This window comes from Physella acuta, unplaced genomic scaffold (assembly GCF_028476545.2).
Source record: "Physella acuta isolate Inbredline_101_S28 unplaced genomic scaffold, ASM2847654v3 ptg001064l, whole genome shotgun sequence".
Taxonomy (NCBI): domain Eukaryota; kingdom Metazoa; phylum Mollusca; class Gastropoda; family Physidae; genus Physella; species Physella acuta.
This window is the reverse complement of record NW_026732581.1, coordinates 453,496-474,676: the sequence shown is the minus strand read 5'-3', so window position 1 is coordinate 474,676 and position 21,181 is coordinate 453,496. Positions and strand designations below refer to the sequence as shown.

Genomic DNA, 21,181 nt, shown 5'->3' with positions numbered 1-21,181 from the left:
CGTACATGTATACGCTTTTATGTTTAATACAAATTGGATAAAGATTAAAACGCTTTATAATTTGCTAGTGTAGAATTGACTTGTGCTAGGGAACGGCGTAATCGAAAAAAACGGGTAAGATTGCAACTCCAAAACATCCCATTACGGTAAATGATAAAATGATGAGCATTAGCTAGAGAAAGCAACGCATTTCTATTGGATGGACAAAGACTAGCTAAGTTGTTCCGGAAATAAAAGTTGGCTGATGTCGTTGTAAGCAAATCAAATGGTCCAGAACATGAAACAGGCAATAATTAAGTATGTTGCGAGCAATGATGTCGTAAAGTACATTGAAAGTACATTTAAAGGAACAAATCACATGGTCCAGAACAGAAAACAGGCAATAATTAAGTGTGTTGGAGGCAATAACGTCAAAAGTACATTTAAAAACTACTCAGAAGAAAGTGATTGATTGAAACAGGTAACACCAATATTTTTTTGATGATGATGTCAAGAAACAGTTAGGTTTCGTACTCATATATGAGAAAATACGTGTCTTGCTTTAAGCATCCTATCTTAAATTATATTAAATCGGAATATTTAGACATATTTTAAGTTTTTGGTCGGCGTGATTGATTTCAGTTTTAAACCTAACTCAAACTTTGGAACAGAAATGAAGACTTAGCTAATCATTCTATTCTAGTAGGCCCCTACATGTCAATATAAAAAGAAAATAAGAAATGTATTTCCTCTGTCCGTCGACAATTACGTCAACAAGTGAATACTTATATACCGCGGTGCTTGGTCATAAGGTAACAATACTTTTTATTAATAATTAAAAATTTTGACATATTTTTTTTAAACTACATCACTGTCCTCTTTATAAAATAAAACAGTTTTTACATACAAATATACAAATAATAAATACATCTTTTGCCATCTAATTTGTGTTGAAGGTATATACAAATGTACTCACCACAGGTAAACATGATATTTACAACCAACAGAGCCGTCACTAAAACAGCAGACATTGTAGAGTTGTGTAGTTCTGTATCACACGAACTGGAGACTTCTCTAAACCGCTGCTTCTGTTAGCTTGTGAGGATATCACCGTCTATTTATACCAAAATGTTTGGTTTAAAAAAACATATAGGCTAAGACGTGTTGATAACAACTTGTGAGAATTGTGCTTTCACCGAATTTCCACATAAAAAAAACATGCTGACACGTCAGTAAAATTCATGGATCTCACATTTAAAAAAAAAATGACTACATGTTTAGTGCCCTACTATAATTTTAGAAAAGATTTCTAGGTAATTTTTCGTTTTCTTTTTTTGTTTAATTTAGCTTTCAGAGGCATTTTTAAAGGAATACATTATAAGTAATACTGTACTGAATATAATTCGTAATTTTAAATTTTTTGTTGAGCAACTCCTTACTTCAAACTCGCAAATTTCCGTGTTGAGGGCATGTATGTCAACTATCCTTTTATAAAAGTGGGCACTATAACGAAACATGGCGACCAGGGCGGTTTTAAAAAATATAACCAAAATATAACAATCTATACAGAAGAAATTGTTGGCCCTATATATTTAACTTACCTCAAAAACAACAATAGCACTAATGGAATAACTAGTTTAAGATAAATTAATAATCAAACTGCGGATGGATATAAAACAACAAAACAACAAATACAAATTAAACTATTAAAATTTTGTGAATTACTGAAGGTGAATAAACCGACGTCATTTTTTAAAAGAAATACGCATGGGTGTGGTAACTCAGTTTCACACACGTATCACGTGACATGCAACGAATAAAAACAACTCAAGCATCAAGATAAGAGCTCAGCTGTCTACATTATATCACCAGAGTCTTGGCCTTGAGATTTACATAACAGGCATACGAGTGTGAATATGTCAAGGCAACCTTTGACCCTGGAGTATGAATGTATGTCAAACTTTTATTCCCACGAGTTAAAAAGTGGTTCTCAAAATAAAAATAAATAAAAACAAAAATAAATATAAAAATATAACATAAAAAATTGGAAGTCTCAATTGGACTATAATATTACGTTTATTTTATATACTTTATTTTAAACAGATGTGTTTATACCCAAACCAAAAAACAAAAACAAGCACGAGTAAGCTTAGTATTAATATGAAAATAAAATGTTTTTAAAAATTATTATTCATACCGAAATTAACTATGCGTCGCTTAATATTAACACACTAGGCATGCTGCCCAGGGGTTCCCAACCTTTTTTTTACTCTAGAGCACATTCTAAAATATCGGTAGGGTGGCGGGCACCACCTATTTTAAATCGACAAACTCCTTCCAGAGGCGTAGCGACCCTTCCAGTCACCCGGGGACAAAACTTTTGATTTGCACCTGCCCCCCCCCCTCCCCCCCCCCCCCCCCGCGGGAACCCCTGGCTTAGGCTTTCGAAAACACTCTGAATTTGAATGCTTAATTAATTCGCTCATATAAGGCGCCGGTCAGTCGAGGTCAGTTTTGACCCCCTCATCGTAGACTTTTCGGCCAACCGGCCCCCTTGTTCTGTCGCCCCAAGGCAAGATCCTGCCAAATTTGAAGCGCCTGCGGCGCCGGGAAGTGCCCTGTCGGGCACCCGACAACTTAGCTTCATAGATCATCTAGATCTAGAATCTCTAGATAAATATGATCTAGAATCTCTAGATCTAGATGATCTAGAATATCTAGATCTAGATCAATATCTAGAATCTCTAGATCTAGAATCCAAATAGATAAAAAAAAAATTTTAAGTTTAGGCCGAGAAAATCGTATTGTATACATTTCATAGCGTACATAGCTCTAAATCATATTTGAATGAAATAGTTCATTTCTTTTTATTCTAAACTCGGAAGATGACGTCATCAGTTTCGTGCTCTTTTTTAGTGTAAACAATAAGCGACATCATTGTTAAATGCGTTCTTGCCCCAAGTTTAAACACTGTTCCGGTTGCATAAATAATACTGTTTCTATACATTCGAATACGCCTTTATTTTTTATTTTTCTTCTTTAAATAAAATTGTGGTTATACATTTAAAACATCTAACATATTATTTTCAACAAAAGTCCGTATAAAAGTATCCATATATCGCTGCCGATTCTGACGTGATGTCCGGCGAAAATATTTTCCGGACAGACAGAGAGAGAGAGAGAAGAGCGCACACAGCCTTTTATATATTAGGATACTTTCAGTACTAGAGGATAGTAGCGATAACCCAACAAATGTCATTGCAAAGTTGTAGCAAAATTTAGTACCAAGTAAATATGTGTTGCAGAAAAACTTTACAAGATTTTTAAAAATTGAACAAGCGTTCAAACGAAGAAGATGTGTTTTTTTTGTTAAATTTTGTCAGTTTATTAAACGTACTACACATTAGATACAACTTGACTAAAGGGTTATAATTGTATCTTGTATTTCAGAAAGTAAAATAAATATTTTAATCTTCTCTATCTGGAGCATCAAAAATCTCTGTTTTATAAATAATACAGTTATAAACACATCTCGCATGTTAGAAGGCTGAGCAAAATAGATTTTGTGTAGTATGCTATGTTTTCTTTTATTTCTAATATAATTTAATTATGCGTTTAACCTATCTTATATGTTAGCCAGGGGTCTCCAAACTTTTTAGCCCGAGGGCCGCATTACAATAAAAAAAACAGTTCGGGGGCCAGCGTTTTTTCCATGCATCTCTTCGGGCTGGTAGAGCACCCTACCCCACGCCCCTGAAAATGGCTACCTCCCCTTTCCCCACGAAATATAATTTATATAGAAATATAGACATCCACCCCTCCCCCCCCCCCGGAGAAAAAAGTCTGAAAGAAACACAAAAACTTGCTGTTAAATAAATAATACAGTGCAGGAACATAGGTTGTAGAACGTTTTTCTCATTACACATCTACTCCGCTTGTCCAACCAAGCCATTCTTCATGCCATTAATGTTCTTGCTCCATTAACAGGCAGGTAACTGAGGTTAGTCCAATCCAAGTTATAATCAGCAAATGTTGTTTTAACTCATTGAATATACCCTATCCGGTAACAGTGTAATAAAAGCCAGCTCTTGTGTTATGTTTATATCTTCATCCACACCTCTAATGAACACAAGCAGTTGAGAGGTGGAACAGCTGTCCAGCGATTTATCCATTCAGAGTTTATTCCAGGCATCTCTTCGGGGAAGGGGGCTCAGCCCCCCCCCACCCCTGAAGAAAGTCTACAGCCCCCTCCCCCCGTACGAGATGAATTTTTATATAATAAACATACACTTTTACTAGTGTCCGCCCCCCCCCCCCGAAAAATGTTGACCGCCACCCCTCACCCCCTTCCCGGAGAAAAAAAAAGTCTGGAAGAAACACTGCATCCATTGCAATTGAAAAATTGCGAAACTTGCTTGCATTTTTCGCTATTTGAGTCACAATGTTTTCACCAATGTCTGCGACACGGCGGGCAATGGTATCTGCACCCAAAGCTACATTTTCAAATCGTTTTGAATTTTCTGGGCATAGTTCCTCAGCCGCCTCCAACAAACATTATTTTTCCGTGGACAAAAAGAGCTCCGCGGGCCGGATGAGAGGACCTCGCGGGCCGCAAACGGCCCGCGGGCCGTAGTTTAGAGACCCATGTGTTAGTCACCGTATATGATATGTTGGTCACATGAGTCACCCCCACATGTTAGGTGCTGGTAACATAACTAGCCCCTACGTTTAAATTCTAATCACATGACTCACGCCCTCATTCCAGATTTAGATTGTGCTACTGATCAGGTGAAATGTATACGTTATTTTATGCTTTTTAAATCTTAAATTTAGATCAAAAGTTTAATCTTGATTGCATTGCTACATAAATCAGCTACTTTATATCAGCAGTTTTACCGTAATTTTAAAGTTCTCATGCCAGAAATCCTTTGCCCTACTTGATGCGGGGAGAAATGCAAAGTCAGCTATAGGCCGACATGTTTTTTTTTACCTACTCACGAGTTAGAAAATTGTAACATCTCAAGGACAAGCTATGAGTGTAGAACGTAGATCCCCACATTCTTATCTTGATACACGTGTTGTTTTGCTCGGTTCATGTAAGACGATACCAGTGGGAAACGTTATTTTCGCAAGATGGTGCTGCCAACAATTTTTTACATGCAAAATGTTGGCGTTTTTTTTTTTTATTAATGTCTTGTGCACAAGGGTTCTAAATTTGTTTTTGATCAATTCTATTTTAGAAAATAACTTGTTCGTCGATTATCCATTGTGAATTTGATGGGTAGCGGAGTAGAATAATTTTACAATAGAATAACTGGTGCTGTTGTAGAAATACGCTTTAAAAATGTTTTCATATGTATACATGTATATAGTTTTAAATATACAAAATCGTGTCATAGTTTTCGTAAGTTCTTAATATTTTGTTTGAACATTATCACCCTCCACTCTAGCCACACCGACTTTTCTAACTGGGGGTTACAACAGTTATTTGTACTGATAGGAGGTAAGGGATTTGATGCATGCCAGGGATTAACGGAAAGTGATATGAAACAATATAGAACCCTAAAAATGTAGGAGAATTAGTTAATTATTTGAAACAAATATTATTAGCTTGTGGCTAGAGGGGGTAGTGTTATTATGTGTGTTTAATCAGGGTATGTTGGTGCAAAAGAATATTGGTGTGAAAGATATAATGAACGAATGGAATGATGACGCGGGGGAAACGTATTCACGTTTTGGGTAGAAACTGGTTGCCGTGCATTGTGTGTGTATTAGTTATTTCTTGATCGTCTTAGAGTAAGGATGTATATGATCTCTGTGACTCAACTGGGAGAGTAGTTTCTTGAGACGTCTATATGGACGATACTTGCAAGCTTAATCGATTAGTCAAGTAACTTAATAAAGATAGGAAGAAAAAACCTATATGCATCTTATAGAGATCATTATCAACTGCATCATTGAGATGTGTAATGGCATAATGACAGCCTTTGGTCATGGTATCCTCACATAATAGTGGTTCAAGTAGGTGACCACTTTCACAGTTGCAACATTTTAGGTAGTCTTGTATTGTGTTGTGTTAAGGTTAAGTCGTAGTTTAGTCAAGTCTTTGTATCGTTCGTTCAAGTCGTCCTATGTATTTTTATAGTGTAATATATATTGAAGTTAACTGATAGCATCTTGTCGAATCATTTGTCGACGTTAATGTCGTCGTGTTCTAAGTTGAAGTTCTAGGAAGAACTACTAAATGGCTAGAGCGGAACATAATAGTAGTTAAAATCCTCATACTGTATAACTACGGGTTACATAGACCCCAGATATAACACCGACCCTATAATATCTAGTCCAATAGCGATACAAGAATCCGTGATATTTATTTCTCTTAAATGCAATGGATTCAAGAATGGAATGTAGCTTCTCTCTCTCGCTAAAGTTGATAGAAACTACATTTATAACTACAAAGACTAGTGTCATTTCTTAATAACAATTGCTGGAGAGATTATACATTATGCGTTAATAAAAAATGGTTTCTTTTAAACGACTTATCTACTCACCTGCTTGGAGTAAACCCTGCTTATTTACGGTACCGATAACGCCCCCCTCCCCCCCTTCCCAATTTAGGTTAACATTGGTGAGCGGTTTTTACCAGTCACTGATTATAAAGGGTGTGATTGTACTGTAACACAATCAAGTTAGATTAATCAGCGAGTGTAGCCTGGTTGCCATATATTTTATTAATTTTTCTAATGTGTAATGTATTTAATGTTTTTTATAAGTCTTTTAACGCTCATACTTAAACCTCGGCCCCCATCGCTGCTACTAAGTTACCCCAGCCCCCACCACTGCCAACTATCTAGCTACGCCCCTAACGCTAAGTTTTCTTGGTAATCATTGACAAGCATAACAATCAGCGAATATTAAAATAATAAAACATTTGTTTTCCTACCTTATAAACATAACTTATGAGGATGACAATAATTTAAAGAGAAGCAACAATTAAAGTTATCCACATACTTGGAGAATGCAACGATTATATACCTTAACGAATATTACAACACAACATCCTTATTTTAATTAAAGAAATAAAAAATACTAATATATGACAAACTTTTTGTTTTTGTATTATAATGAGTTTTTATTTCTTATAATTTGACAATAGGGATTTACTAAACACGTAGTTATTCGATAAGTGAATATTATTACAATAGTCTACAGCAGGGGTCTCCAAACTACGGCCCGCGGGCCGGCGGGCCCCGCGAAGTCATTTCATCCAGCCCGCGACGATCTTTTTGTCCACTAAATAAATGTTTGTTGGAGGTGACTGAGGAACTTTGCACAGAAAATTCAAAACAATTAGAAAATGTAGCTTTGTGTGCAAATATCATTGCCCGCCGTGTTGCAGACATTGGTGAAAACATCTTTTCTTTATAGTAATTTAAATAGTAGTGTATAATTTATTTTCTACTTTTTAGTGCAATAGTACATTAAAGCTTGTTATGAAAACGTTTTTTATGAATTTTTTTCGATTTCAATGGATGAGTCGCTGGACAGTTGTTCATTAGAGTGGGTATAGAAATTGGCCTCTGCTGCAGACTAAACTAGTCATTTAAATTTTCTGAACCTAAAACGGCAACAGAAGGAAACGTAGTTTCTTATCTATACAATCACCTAAAGGCCTTCAGATTCAAAGTTGTCATGTATTTGGAACAAGTACAGACCAACAACTTGACACAGTTTCAGCAGTGCAAGTTTCCCACGTCATTTACATTTCATCATCAAAGACCTCCAACTGCAGTTTCAGTAGGCTCTCTGACTTAGATTCAAAGGCAGAAGAAGTGAGACTGCTTCAAAGCCCATTTGAAGCAAATGTGGCCAGTTGCGGTAGACGTCTTCGGGAAGGGGAAGCGCCCCCTCCCCGAAGAAATGCCTTAAAGAAACTCTGACCCCCGAACTGATATTTCATAGTTAATGCGGCCCTCGGACTGAAAAGTTTGGAGACCCCTGGTCTACAGAAATATGTGATTTTTGAAAGTATTAAATATCTTATAAATTATTATGTCATTCTAAATATCTCCTACCCGTTCCCCTTTATTCTACCCACAGTTAATGGATACACGTCTAAACCTGGAGTCCAGCGGTATCGTAGAGCTAATGGGTCTGTTACGCTTATGGTGTGCAGTGAGGGTTTGAGTCACTTGACTCGGCCAACTACCATTTGGCTCGTCCCCAATAACAGGGAGAGACGTTCTAACCTTGAGGACCAGTACGGCTGTTCCACGCTCAGTCCGACATATGGCATTCAGAGATAAGGCAAACTCAATATTCCTAGTCTAATACTTTATTTATATATATACAGCTATCTATCTCCCAACTTGAGGCATACGGACCAGCACACGTCCTTACATACCGACGATCAAGATTTGACTCCTTTCTAACTTCCTCCCCGACAACAACGAGCTCACACTAAAACGTCACTTTCTTGCGTACAGCGTCACACACTCACTCGTTCAATATACGACCGCACCATCAATCATGCGCACCAATTTCCCTAGTCGAACATGCATCATAACAGGCCCCTAACCTCAGATTGAGTTCATTAGGGCGGAGCCTGAGTCAAGTGACCTGCATGGTAAGGACGCTACAGTCCAATAACTTTACTTCTCCCCTCTACAGAGCTACATGATAACTTTGGTGTTAATGCGCTGACTAAAATATAAACAAACATGATTGTGTTACAGTACCGTGTAGAGAGAAGGACTGTTTGACTGTGTGTGAAGGTGATTAAAAGCTTACTTTAAGTAATTATACTGTTATATGTTAATCACTGTCTTGTTAATTTATCTATTATTGTTTTGTTGAGTCAGGATAGCATTTACTTTCCTATGTTATGTACTTTATGTAAGCTTTAATGAACAATTATAGTTCAAAGTCGTCTTCAACATTCCCACCAATAAATTACGTGATGCCCATCCAATACTTTGCTGTTTCATTTTCTACGATAAAACCTCTATAACTGGGAAGTGGTGCTGATCGAACTAACCCTTCATATGTCAATGTCACTGATACAGGTGGACGCTACGTAATCTGCCTCAGTGTTTCGAAAATGTACTTTACATTTATTATTTTGCCGCTAGCTCCTGTCTATACAAGTGATTAAATTAATTAATGTGTCAAATCCACGAGCAGAGATGTTGTTTTATGTATATTTTGAAATTATCCATTACAGTTTTTTTAATGTGAAAAGTGATTTTTAACAGCTTTATTACACTCTTTGGTAAGCTCATACATTTCACATTAACGAATACGTCAGATGTTAGCAAACTACTTTATAACGTTAGCCATACTTGACTCTTTATCACTTATTATATTTTGAAAATATATGTTTAATTACTAACATTATTTCATTATGTAAATCATCTTTCACATACTTTAGAACGCTGCCACACAGAGAATATGCATAAAAATACAGGAGCCAGACATTCTTGACCTATTTTAAGTACGTGCATGCGGGGAACACTAAAACCTGTTTCAAAAGTTGCCTTGACCTTCTAATGTGAGAGAAACTTGTAAACAACTCATGGACAAAAAAGCTATGGTTCGGGTTGTTCAGTAAATTTGTTGTAAAAATAATTCGAACCCCGTAAATGAGATGTCTATGAAGTCTCCGATGTAGCTCACACATAAAATAATAAAGAAGTCCATGTGCGATAAAGTATGCGCTTAGTGATTAGTGCCTTTTAATCAAAAGATTTCGAACATAAACATAAAATGGTCATGTCACAACCAAAAGCCTATCCAAAAAAATAATTCAAGGAGAGAAAAGAATGGACTTCACTGGAAGACTGTTACAAAACTATGCATGGCACCAGGAGACAGAGACAGTAGACAGACCATTATAAGAAAATCAACTTTTTTTGCCACGACACCCATGTGCGGTTAAGGGATAATGGATTTATTCCTGTAAAATGACACCATTGAGGAACTTTGTTTTCACACGATGCCAATAAAAAAGCACAGTCTCTCTGAGCTTATTATGTTTGCTTTATACATTATTACTCGTGCACAGGGGATTTTAATTTTTTGTTGCTGAATCAAGCTTCACTAAAAATATAGAATATTTTAAAAGTTACAAATATATTTTCATACCTTCTTCTGCATCATCTGTTTTGGACATGAACGGAGTAGAGTGAATGCTTACAATGATGCTAGTTGTGGCTATGAGTAAGATAGAGGGACTATATGTTTTATGTGTTACATTTTGGGTGGTTGGAAGGCTGAAGAGTCTAACATGTTCTACGTATTAACTCTAAGCTTATTTAACACTACACATCCAAATTTGTTCAGAGGCGGTGGTTTCTTTACTTATCTGATTTGCCCTCCTTTGGTTGTTTTATGGCTTTCTGTACATCCGTGCTTGGAATGTAAGATTTGTTGCTATATTATGGCATTACAGACATTTAGTCGCCTGAGGTTATATTAGTGTTTGTACTCCAGACAATATCGTGTTTTTCATATAGACATGTTCCACTTGTATCCTGTATTTTGTTGGTTTGCTTCTACTGTTTTAGTAAGACATCTACATTTTAGTAAATAGAATGTTTTAATCCTTTTGTCTTCTTGAATTTTGAATAAATATTGTGACGAACATAAGTTTTGAAATTGCCGTTTCTAGTGCAGATTTTAAAGTGTACTTATATCCTGCTACAAGCCTTTATTCATTTTTTGGAAAATCAGTAGTGTTTGGTTATTGTTTTATGATCGGTTTATATATTACTCGCAAAGAAGGGTTTCATCCATGCGAATACAAATCCTACATTCTTAGACTCGTGACTTTGTTTTCTAAAAGTGAGTTATTTAAAGGTTAACAATGCCTGCGCTTTGATCATAAATATCGGGACACGGGTTTACTTACACTACCGCATGTAAACCTTGAGTGTACATTAATCACTCACCAAAATGATCAGGTAGAACACACTTCGGTTACCACCCATGTGTCAGAGACGTAGAGGAGCGCTCTCAGGAGCCACCCTCCCCCCGATTACACTACCACATAGGCGCCACGTACGGCCCCTGGCTCCTTAAAATTAACAGGCGCCATTTTGCTAAATAGCATCCTGTTAACAATCATGCAGATTTCGTCATTCGCTAAAGTGACACAAATGAACAGAATTTTGTTCTTTAACACGTAAACAAATTATTTGACGTATTTTAAACATCAGTGTGACTGATGCAATATGCAAGCGTTACTAATGGTGTATTATTAGATGCTCGAACTCAATTTCTGACTGGATCGTCTAATAATAGATGCTTATTGCATCATTTGCAAAGTGACGAAACTCTACAGTAGGCTCCTCATATTCAAAAAGTTTTTTTTCATCTTTCGCAAGGTGACGAAATTGTACAGAAGGATTATTATTTACAAAGTTATTTTTAGAAGCCTGTTGTAGTTTTACCGCTGAATATAGTAGTACTCCTTACTCGCTATGCAGGACGCTCGATTAACGGATGCCATGTGCCAACACAGTCGCTCTAAAACTCTGGGAGCCAAACCGTGTATTGACGAAAATTAAAAGAAACTTTAGTTTTCTTTTTCTCAGAAATATTCTCGGGAGTATTCTCATCTGCTACCTAAAGTTTCATGGCACTCGAATGAACCGCATCCGAGTTTTATTTTTTATATACCGTGTATAGAGAAAAAATCGCCTCCCACCCCCCCCCCCCCCCCGCGCGGGCGCCGCCCTTGCAATATTAATTTTTTTTTTTTTTTTGCAGAACTCTACCCTGAATTGTTCTAATCCACTCCCCAAAGTTTCGCCCTTGCGAAAAAAAAGATTTTTTACAGAAACCTTCCATAGTTTGATGGCGATCTGATGAACGCCGTGAAACCGCAATTGACGTTTATTTTTATACTAGGCATACTGCCTAGCTTCGCTTAGGTTTTCAAAAACATTTGATAATTTGAATACTGATTATTTGGAGATGGATGAGGTGTGGAGTGCTTAAATTTAAACAGTAATGCTAATTTTAGAGAAGATGTTGTATGATGTTTAACAATCGCTTTCAGAGCAAAAATTAGAAAGTACGCAATTTATAACTAAAATGGAATTAGAACTACAGAGGTTCCATTAACAGTATATCTCATAATTTATATTACATTGACTTTAAAAATTAATTTTTTATTTAATTATGATACATTACTTAATTAGCAACTTATTAGGTTTAAAACAAATGTTATACTTTGTCGTTTTCTGTTTCTGTTTAAAATAGTATACACTTATTTGAAAAATAATTATTAAAAAGGTTACCTCCCTTGAAAATGGACCAAATGACGTATTTTTTTTGTTTACTTGTTTTAAAAACAGTTACTATGCTTATATTAAAAAAATTGATATATGAACATATTTAACGACTACAATGGATTTTTTCGACGTGAATAACGTTTTTTTTGTTACCCTCCAGGGTCGGTCTACGACCTCAAATAATATTAAGGGGATCGTTCGTCAATTTATTTATATATATTTCATATAAGGAGAATTTCACTCGCGGTCATCTTTTAGCCCTGCTCGAGGGCTTTGAGTCTGACCAACAGTTTTTCCATACGGCCTAGTCAGCTATAGAAGTGTATGCAAAACATTAGCTTGATGTACAGAGGTTAAGTAACCTAAAACTTGTGTTGGAAATTCCCTGTTTTTCCCATAAAATACAAAGATTATATAGGGAAATACGACTGGTCAGTTTTGACCCATTTAACGAATTTTCCCGGACATGGCGAGTTTTTTGTGACACCCCCAGGCATTCTCCTACCACCTCACAAAATTTCAAGGGGGGTCGTCGGAGGAAATTTTTTTTCGTAATATAGCCCATATAATGAGAATTTCACTCGCGGTCACTTTTTAGCCCTCGTCGAGGGCTTTGAGTCAAACTGACAGTTTTCCCTAAGATCAAGCCATTGTCCTAAACGTATGCAAAATATTAGCCAGATATACTGAGTTTAAGTACCCTAAAGTCTGCGTTGAAATGACCCTCTGTTTTCCCCATTTAATCTCGAGCTCTGATCCGAACTTGAAAGTTTTAATCAGTCTAGGTCTTTACCGCCATACACGTCGTACTCTATGTTAAATAGCGTTAAGTTGATACGTTTTCAATAAGAAATCTTATTCAAGAGGATCTTCTTTAAGGCGTCTAACTTGATAGCTTTATTCGTACAATACATTGTTAATGACGACATCGCTTTGACCTCTCATCTGGGAGTTTTAGTTTGCTTCTTCCCGATAATAGCTAACAATAAAATACAACAACAGTTAATATCTTATTAATAATTCAGAAGTTTTTATTATGTGTTCAAAAGACAAACGAAAAAAAAATATTAATGACACAGATATCATAAGTTCTATAAACGGATATGTTATTAAATATATAAACCAAGAAATCCATAAACCACACAGACGAAGGATTGATACAAATCCAAAAAACAGTTACCTTCCCTACTTAATGTGATTTTGTATGGAAAATACATCCTTTGAAAAAATAGCCAAATAATATTATTGAAAAAATTGCACAAACATTATATACGTTGTTATGGGTTAACTACACACGACTCAAGTGAATGGCTAGTTAAAGATATAGTGGTAGATGACAACTGCACTACTAGTATATATTTATACATATGGAAGTAATAAATGACTCCGTCCACAAGGTTTATTTTTTCTTTTATCGCTATAAGACCACCCGTCAATCTTTAAGATATTTCATGTCGAGATTACTGCATATATGGTCTTATTACATCATTATAATAAAACAAATTATGTTAGAGTTTTTAAAAAAATATTTCAAGTGAAATGTTATGAGTTAGTGTTTCTTACATGTATAATTCTCTTTCATCTTATCATCCTGAAAATATTGCCTTAGTTACATTTTAAATGTATTTCTTTTAATTTATGTAGTGCTGTTCATGGTTCTGAAGATTTTATGTAATTTGATTTTTGGATACCCATTATTTTACATGCAGCATTGTTTTCGGGTTGTTTACATTTGACGAAGTTTCATCTCAACAAAGTCTAGAGAGTCAGACGAGTCTGTAACGCTAAACCAATCAATTCCTTTATCATAAACACGACTCGCCCATTCACCGTTGACGTTAACAGTGTGACAATATTGATACCACCAACCACCTCTACAGTCTACACCACAGTTGCCACCTGACATATCATTATCAGAGTCTATGGTTGTAAACTTCATGCCGTTGTGATCGCTAAAGTCGTCTTCAACATTCCCACCGCTGAATGACGTGAGGCTCATCTTATACTTTGCTGCTTCATTTTCTACCTTAAAACCTCTGTACACGGCGTAGTAGTCTTTACCTTTATACTTCATGTCAAATCTGAGTTCATTATAACCCTGTGTTAAACAAAAAATTATAAAATTTAGATATTGCATTGTGTTTTAAATATTTTAAGTATCGATCTGCTAATACTATATGATAATTATACATATTGCTAAAACGTGACGAAAATCTATGAATAATGCACGAAATTTTCTAAAACAAATTTACCACTTATGACAATAATAATTGGCTGAACAGTTGTTGATTTTTATAATATACTCATAGCTTGGAAAACTTGTTTAGAAAGTGATAATTTTGGATAAACTTATTTCGATATAGCCTTTATTTATCCCATTATTACAAAAAAATACTTCCGTTGGAAAAGATTATCTAACATTATCTATTTCTAGCTTACATTGCAGCTTATATAATAGAAATAGCATTTATATTCAATTTAAGCATGTAATGAACCAGTGAAGGGGATGAATACTGGTGAATGTTGTTTGTACCAGTTACACAATTCCGTTCGTCCCTGTTCAGTTCTAGTGCTGTGAGTTGTAATAGACCAGTTTGTACCAGTTTATGATAGGTTATATAAGGTGTGTGAAAACGTGTGTTTGCTTCAGTTTCGTCCAGATCTCCAAGTTACTATAGGTAAGGTCTATACAAGTATTTAGCCACTGTATCGTAGTTTTACTAGCTTGTGTGTTTTGTGTTTAGAGTAGATTGTTTTTGTGTAGATAGTGTAGATTTTAGTAATTTGTTTAATTTATCGAGCCTTTTTCTTCATTTGTTTCGATTGTGGTTGTTTGTCTTATATGTTGCTCTACGCATCGGATTACCCGTAAGGCGTGTCCGTGTGTTCACAACAACGTATGGCTTATCAATGTCTAGAACTCCATCCTTTTCATTAATCTCCTGACATTGCCTTTCCGTCCTAACACGCTCGCAGTTAATAAACAAAAGACAATCATCCATTTGTCAGCCCATCCGGTAATTACACCATCTTTCCTTACACTATATATTATTTAAGTATTTTCCCTTCTAAATACGAGCTCAAATCCCTAATTCTAAATTTTACATATTCATAATGTACATTATTTGTATCTACATAACAATGTATGTTGTGTAGTGGGGATAATGACAGACTGCGGGTTAATATTGTTAAAGTGGGGCAGTGTTTCTTCCAGACTTTTTCTCCGGGGGAGGGGTGCACTTGATATTTTCGTGAGGGCGGTATAAATTTTACTGGGAGGCGGACACCAGTAAAAGTATTTGTTTACTATAGAAATTTCATCTCAGTCGGGGGGGGGGGGGTGGTGGGGCGGTAAACTTTCTTCTGGCCAAAGAGATGCCTGGAAGAAATTCTGTAGTGGGGGCGGGCGGAAGAAAGTGTAATAGATCTGTTGATAAAAGCGGTAGAGGAGGAAATGGCATGTGGATATATTCTGTGGATATATGTGGATATATCCTGCTCACTGTATTACACTACTACTCAAGGTTTGTTACATAACAATAATCTTTATTATATAAGTTGTGTTACCTTTTCTAAAAATATTTTACCTAATCTGCGTTTCGTTTATCTAATAAACACTTATGAAATCAACGAGCCTTTGGTTTTTTTTTCTAATGATACAAATGTAAACGTTGATCTAACCTGGCTCGTCTTAAATCCAAACATCACTTAACCAAAAAAGCAAGTTTCATACGCAAATACGCGTGTCAAATTAGTTACTACACTATATTTAATCGTTAATAAAAGTACTCAATTTTAAGTACAGACTTCGTTGAAAATCACGTCGAAAAACGAATGATCGAATTGATATATTAAAGCTGAAACGACCCCATGTATTGTAAAACAGTTATCAAATAACCTTAGTTAACAAGCTTGTATATACGTGTATAGAATAAAGTGATTTTATTTTTACAATTAGACATTAAGTGATGGCATGTACATCGCGAAGTGTGTGTATAGTACAATCACTTTAACACTCCCCTAAAACACATTACTTAGTGTAACTTCGTAATGTTTTAGTACAAATTGGGTTTTCAAGCAGGGTTTTAAGCAGCCATAATTACATCATTTCCGATCCAAAAATCTCCAGATATTAAACCAAATCCATTTTTATAATCGTTCCAAGTTCTTGTAAAGTTCACATCACCTTTGATACGTCTCTAAAAGAAATAACGGCAATGCTAAAGTAAAGTATTAATCAAGATGATATGATTGCTTCCAAAGATTAATTATGCTTAAATTACGCACGAGATATTATAAATCAAACGTTTTAAATAATCAAAGCGCTTCTGTGCGAAATAACAGCAGTGGTAAAATGCGTTTAAGATTTTATTTATGCCAAGGCTTGATTATCTTTCAAATTAATCAAGTTTCAGTTATATTATAAAACAAATTAAACAGACGTTTCGTTATAAGACTTAATATACATCACTTTAACTCTCTAAATATTTGCATCACTTTGTGTATTAGACAGCTACAAGATCACGCTACAACACACTTGCTCTAGTGTTTGATTCTGTTCAAAATTGAAACCAAATAAATCTCAAATTGTATACATAGTACAAAATGTATATTTGTACACAATCACAAACTTCAAAATAAAATAAATGCACACTTAACATTATCATGGCCTATCAAGAAATCTGATTTTCTCTCATTTATTTTTGAAAATCCTAACTTTTTACCAAAAACAACAAAATAAACAAGACTACAAATCAGCTTTAACAAACAAAAAAATCCCCCCAAAAAACTTAGTTAAAATGCTATTTTGAACTGGTCACATCAATGCAGGTCAACCAATTAGAGTATTGACAAACGGTCTATCAGAACTATATCTAAAATAGACCTGGTGTCTTATAACGTTGGTATAACATATTAGAATCATTTTATCGAACAAAAAAAAACACTGTATCATACAACACTGACAAAGTGGTTTAACTGTTGAATGTTTATTATTTATGTAATAGCTGAGTGTAATAGCTTTGGGAAGTTGCTGAAAATACTCCTGGGGAGGTACCTGCGAAAACTAAATTTAAAATTGGCAGGGGTGTAACGATTCGATTCTTTTTTATATATGGTATATAAACAATAAAAGTCGATTGCGGTTTGACACTATTTATCGAATTGCCATAATTTTGGGGGGAGTTGATGAGAATACTCCCGAGAAGGTTTCTGTGAAAAAATAATTAAAAGTTGAAAAGGGCGCCGCCCGCAAGGGTGCGATTTTCGTCAACTTACAATTTGGCACCCAGAGTTCAAGAGCGTCTATGTTAGCTCTTGGCATAGCGGGTATTTGGTAATACTATATTCAGCGTTAAAACTTTAACAAGCGCAACCGTCGGCACCCCGTAAATTGCACGTCCAGGGCTCCCCTGCGAGCACTATGGCGCCTACGTTCGTTTAAAAAAGACACGATGGGCAACAATAATCTTTGACCATATTGAACCAGGCGCGTGCTCTGGTGCCCCTGCAATGTTCGATTTGGCGCATCTATTTTTAGACGATCCAATCAGAAATTGAGCATCTAATAATACACCATTATTAATGCTAACAAATTGCATCAGTCACCCTGATGTTCATAACACGTCAATTAATTTCTTTTTCTACGTGTTAAAGAAACAATCCTGTTGATTTTCATCACTTTAGCGAATAACGCAATCTGCATCATTGTTTAAGGATGCTATTTTGCTCTCAGAGGTTACATTTGAGCTCCGGGGCTCTTACGTTGGTTTTAAACAGCCAAGGATCAGTTTTAGAAAGAAAAGGAATACAGAATTGGCAACGCACTGGTTTTATTTAAAAATCCAAACTTGCATCATGGAATAAGAAGAAAAACTAGACTAGGCATCAGCTTCCACACCACATCCCACAAACATTGAGTAATTTTAAAAACACTGGTGTGAACTGGCCCCTGACTTCACGTCAACCAAATCAAATACTGACCAACGGTCTTCCAGAACTATAACAGAACTAGAGCTGCTGTCTTTTGACGTCTATGTATTCTATTAGAGTCGTTGTAATTTAAAATAGACAAATACTGCGTTCGTCGTTAAAATACTACATTATTAAAAAAAAAATTCTTTAAATCGTATCTAAGTGTCTATCAATTAGTATAATCATCTTTTTTTCAATGGAATAAATACACCAAAATCATTATAATAAAGTATCGATAACAATAATTTGGTAAATGGCTAACAATATTATAATGACAAAAAACCTGTATAATAATCCATCCACCACCGTCAGTCTTGGTATCACACAATATTCTGTTGACATCTACTCCAATCTCCGTCAAGTTCATTATAACACGATCGTTCATGGTTTCACATTTTACCTGGAGTAAAAAAAACAACTGAATATTTGTATTTATTGTTAGTTAAAAAGCAATTAATTGAAAACAAATGTGTTCATTCATAAATTTCACTACTTTTCTTTATTAAGAATAATATTGTATTATCTACTGAAACATTATTAACTAGCTAAGTACCACATACCCACACAACTCTGAAGAATATATGTTTAAGCGTGTTTCTGTGTATATATAAGTATAAATATATTCGCAGAAATATTGTTAGTTTGTGTTAAAGTTGTTCACAAAGAGAGCCAATTTAAAACTTCATTTATTTTGCTAAACATTGTCGAGACAAGGAAATAATTTCTGTAAATGTGCGCTCCTGGCACAGCAGCAGCTTTAGTGAAAAGTGGTGATGTTATGTATTTTAAATGTAATCAACTAAATCGTTTTTTATATAAACCTCTTGACTATTTAATTTTCTTTTAAAATTATTAGCTGCTAACATTTGTCAGAATATTATGTGCAGATAAAAATATAAAAATATAATAACGTTCATGCTTTTCTACTTTTGACGAAACTAAGAAAAGTATTTATGTAAGGCTAATTTAACAACTTACCATGCCGAATTAAAATACTTTCACTTTTAACTACTTGGGAGCTTTACCATATGTAAATGCGAAACAGCGAAATGGCAAATTGGGACTTAGCGGAGTTTGATGCTATAAACATTATATTTAACTTACGTATTCTAATTCGTTAAGAAGAGGACCATTAAATCCATGTAATCTTCTGACTAGGACTCTAGTTTTATTTGATTTAGTAATCAGGTTTTGAATCGTGTTGTTCATCTTCTCCATACGGGCGTGTATTTCAGTGTCAGTTTTGTTTAGTAGTGATACAGCTGATTTTAAATCCTTCAGTGTCTTTGACTGTGTCTCTGCCAGTAATCTGTTGCTTTCTCCCTGTTGTTGAACGCTTATATTCTGACGTTTTTCTATCGCTATACTATCTTTAATGTTTTCCTTTGTCACGTTTAATAAATTCATTTTCAAATCTTGCATGTTTTTAGTTAGATGTTTCCTTTGATTTGAATTTTGAGGCAAACTTAATGATACATTAATCTCACTGTAGTTCATTTTCTCCAGCTGTTTGTTTAAAACAAAGTAAAGACTGTGTATTTCTTTTATTGACCTATTGCATAGTTCAAGTGTTTTATTGTTTGCTTCCATCTGTTGAGATGTTTTTAGTAAGCTTTCATTTAAGTTCTTTTTATTCTGCGCGAGCTCTTGATACGTTTTATTCTGTGTTTCAAACTTGTTCTCAACGTTTTTAAATCCATTTGTTATGTTGTAAATTAAGTTTTCAAGTTTCTGAATTCTATATTCTTGAGCAACTAACAAGCTATTCAATCTAATTTCCATCGCATTTGTAAGATTAACTAAGTTGTCAAATCTTTCTTCCACCGCTAACTCTCTTCTATGGTTTATTTGACTTACAGTTTTGTTAGAATGTCTGTCGTCTGTTGAAAACTGTAAACTCATCTTCAAGTCAGCACTGTTTAACTTATCAGAATCTTTAAACGTTTTTAGAAACTCAGACATTCTATCAATTGTTGTATCAAACTCTGGAGTTTTAGCCTCTAAGGTCATCAACATAAGCGGATTACGATTTTTTTGTTCAACAGGTTTTGTTTTATTTTCTTTCTTCTCAATGAGACCCGATATATTTCTGTAAAACACATCACATCCAAACACCGCACTAAAATAATCAGAAGGTTTATTAAATGACACCGTCAGCTCTCCAAACACCTTTGAAAACTTTCCATCAACTTTTGCTCCAGTTACTTTATGATCTCGAACTCTTGAATCTGATTCTGATACAGACGCCAACATAATCTTCCCATCTAATTCACTGATCCTATAGACTGATATGTTGACAAGAGCTGAGATGTTATTATCTTCTCTTGTGTTCTCCACACAGTGTAACTTGGCACAGAATAAATGTTTACCCTCCATATAATATTCTTTTTCCAATGAAATGTTAAGTCCTGAAAATATATAAGTAATATGTACAATTGTTAACATAAAAGATGGCTAAGCTTGCTTTAAATTAAGAAATTAAAAGCAGTAATTTCCATCCCATAGTCATCTTATTTAATTGTTTGTATTAAATGTTGTTTTTTTTTCACAGTAAAGCTCTTTAGATCAGCATGACCATAAATCAAAAACATCTATTCCATCGTACAATTATTATGAAACAACCAATAGAAATTGCAATTTTTTGGTCGTGTTTTTCATGTCTGGCAATAAAAGACTGATTTACTAGTCTGGCTACATTGTACCATTTAATCTGTCAGATCACATACGTCATCTTTACATCTCTGAAGCAGCTTATCAATTATACCATGATATCAATCTGTACCCACATGTAACAACACGTATTTCTTGTTGGTATTACAATACGGTCGTTATTGTGGGTTCGTTCATGCAAGAACACGATCAACAGTGCTTTTTTTGTAACTTTAAACTTTAATTACATAGATCCATAAGAAATAATAACGATATTCCACAGT

The 21,181-nt window shown here is 35.0% G+C and overlaps 1 protein-coding gene across 1 annotated transcript in view; it reads right to left on the bottom strand.

Moving 5' to 3' along the window:
• The window catches only part of LOC131955370 (putative leucine-rich repeat-containing protein DDB_G0290503), a 45,227-nt gene that overhangs the window by 19,188 nt on the left and 4,858 nt on the right, over nucleotides 1-21,181 (bottom strand). The window contains exons 2-5 of the mRNA XM_059319490.1: nucleotides 19,353-20,656; nucleotides 18,532-18,648; nucleotides 14,145-14,373; nucleotides 10,123-10,191 (exon numbers count right to left, since the gene is read on the bottom strand). Of these exons, the coding sequence (XP_059175473.1) occupies nucleotides 10,123-10,191; nucleotides 14,145-14,373; nucleotides 18,532-18,648; nucleotides 19,353-20,656 (1,719 nt within the window). The remainder of the gene's footprint in view (nucleotides 1-10,122; nucleotides 10,192-14,144; nucleotides 14,374-18,531; nucleotides 18,649-19,352; nucleotides 20,657-21,181) is intronic.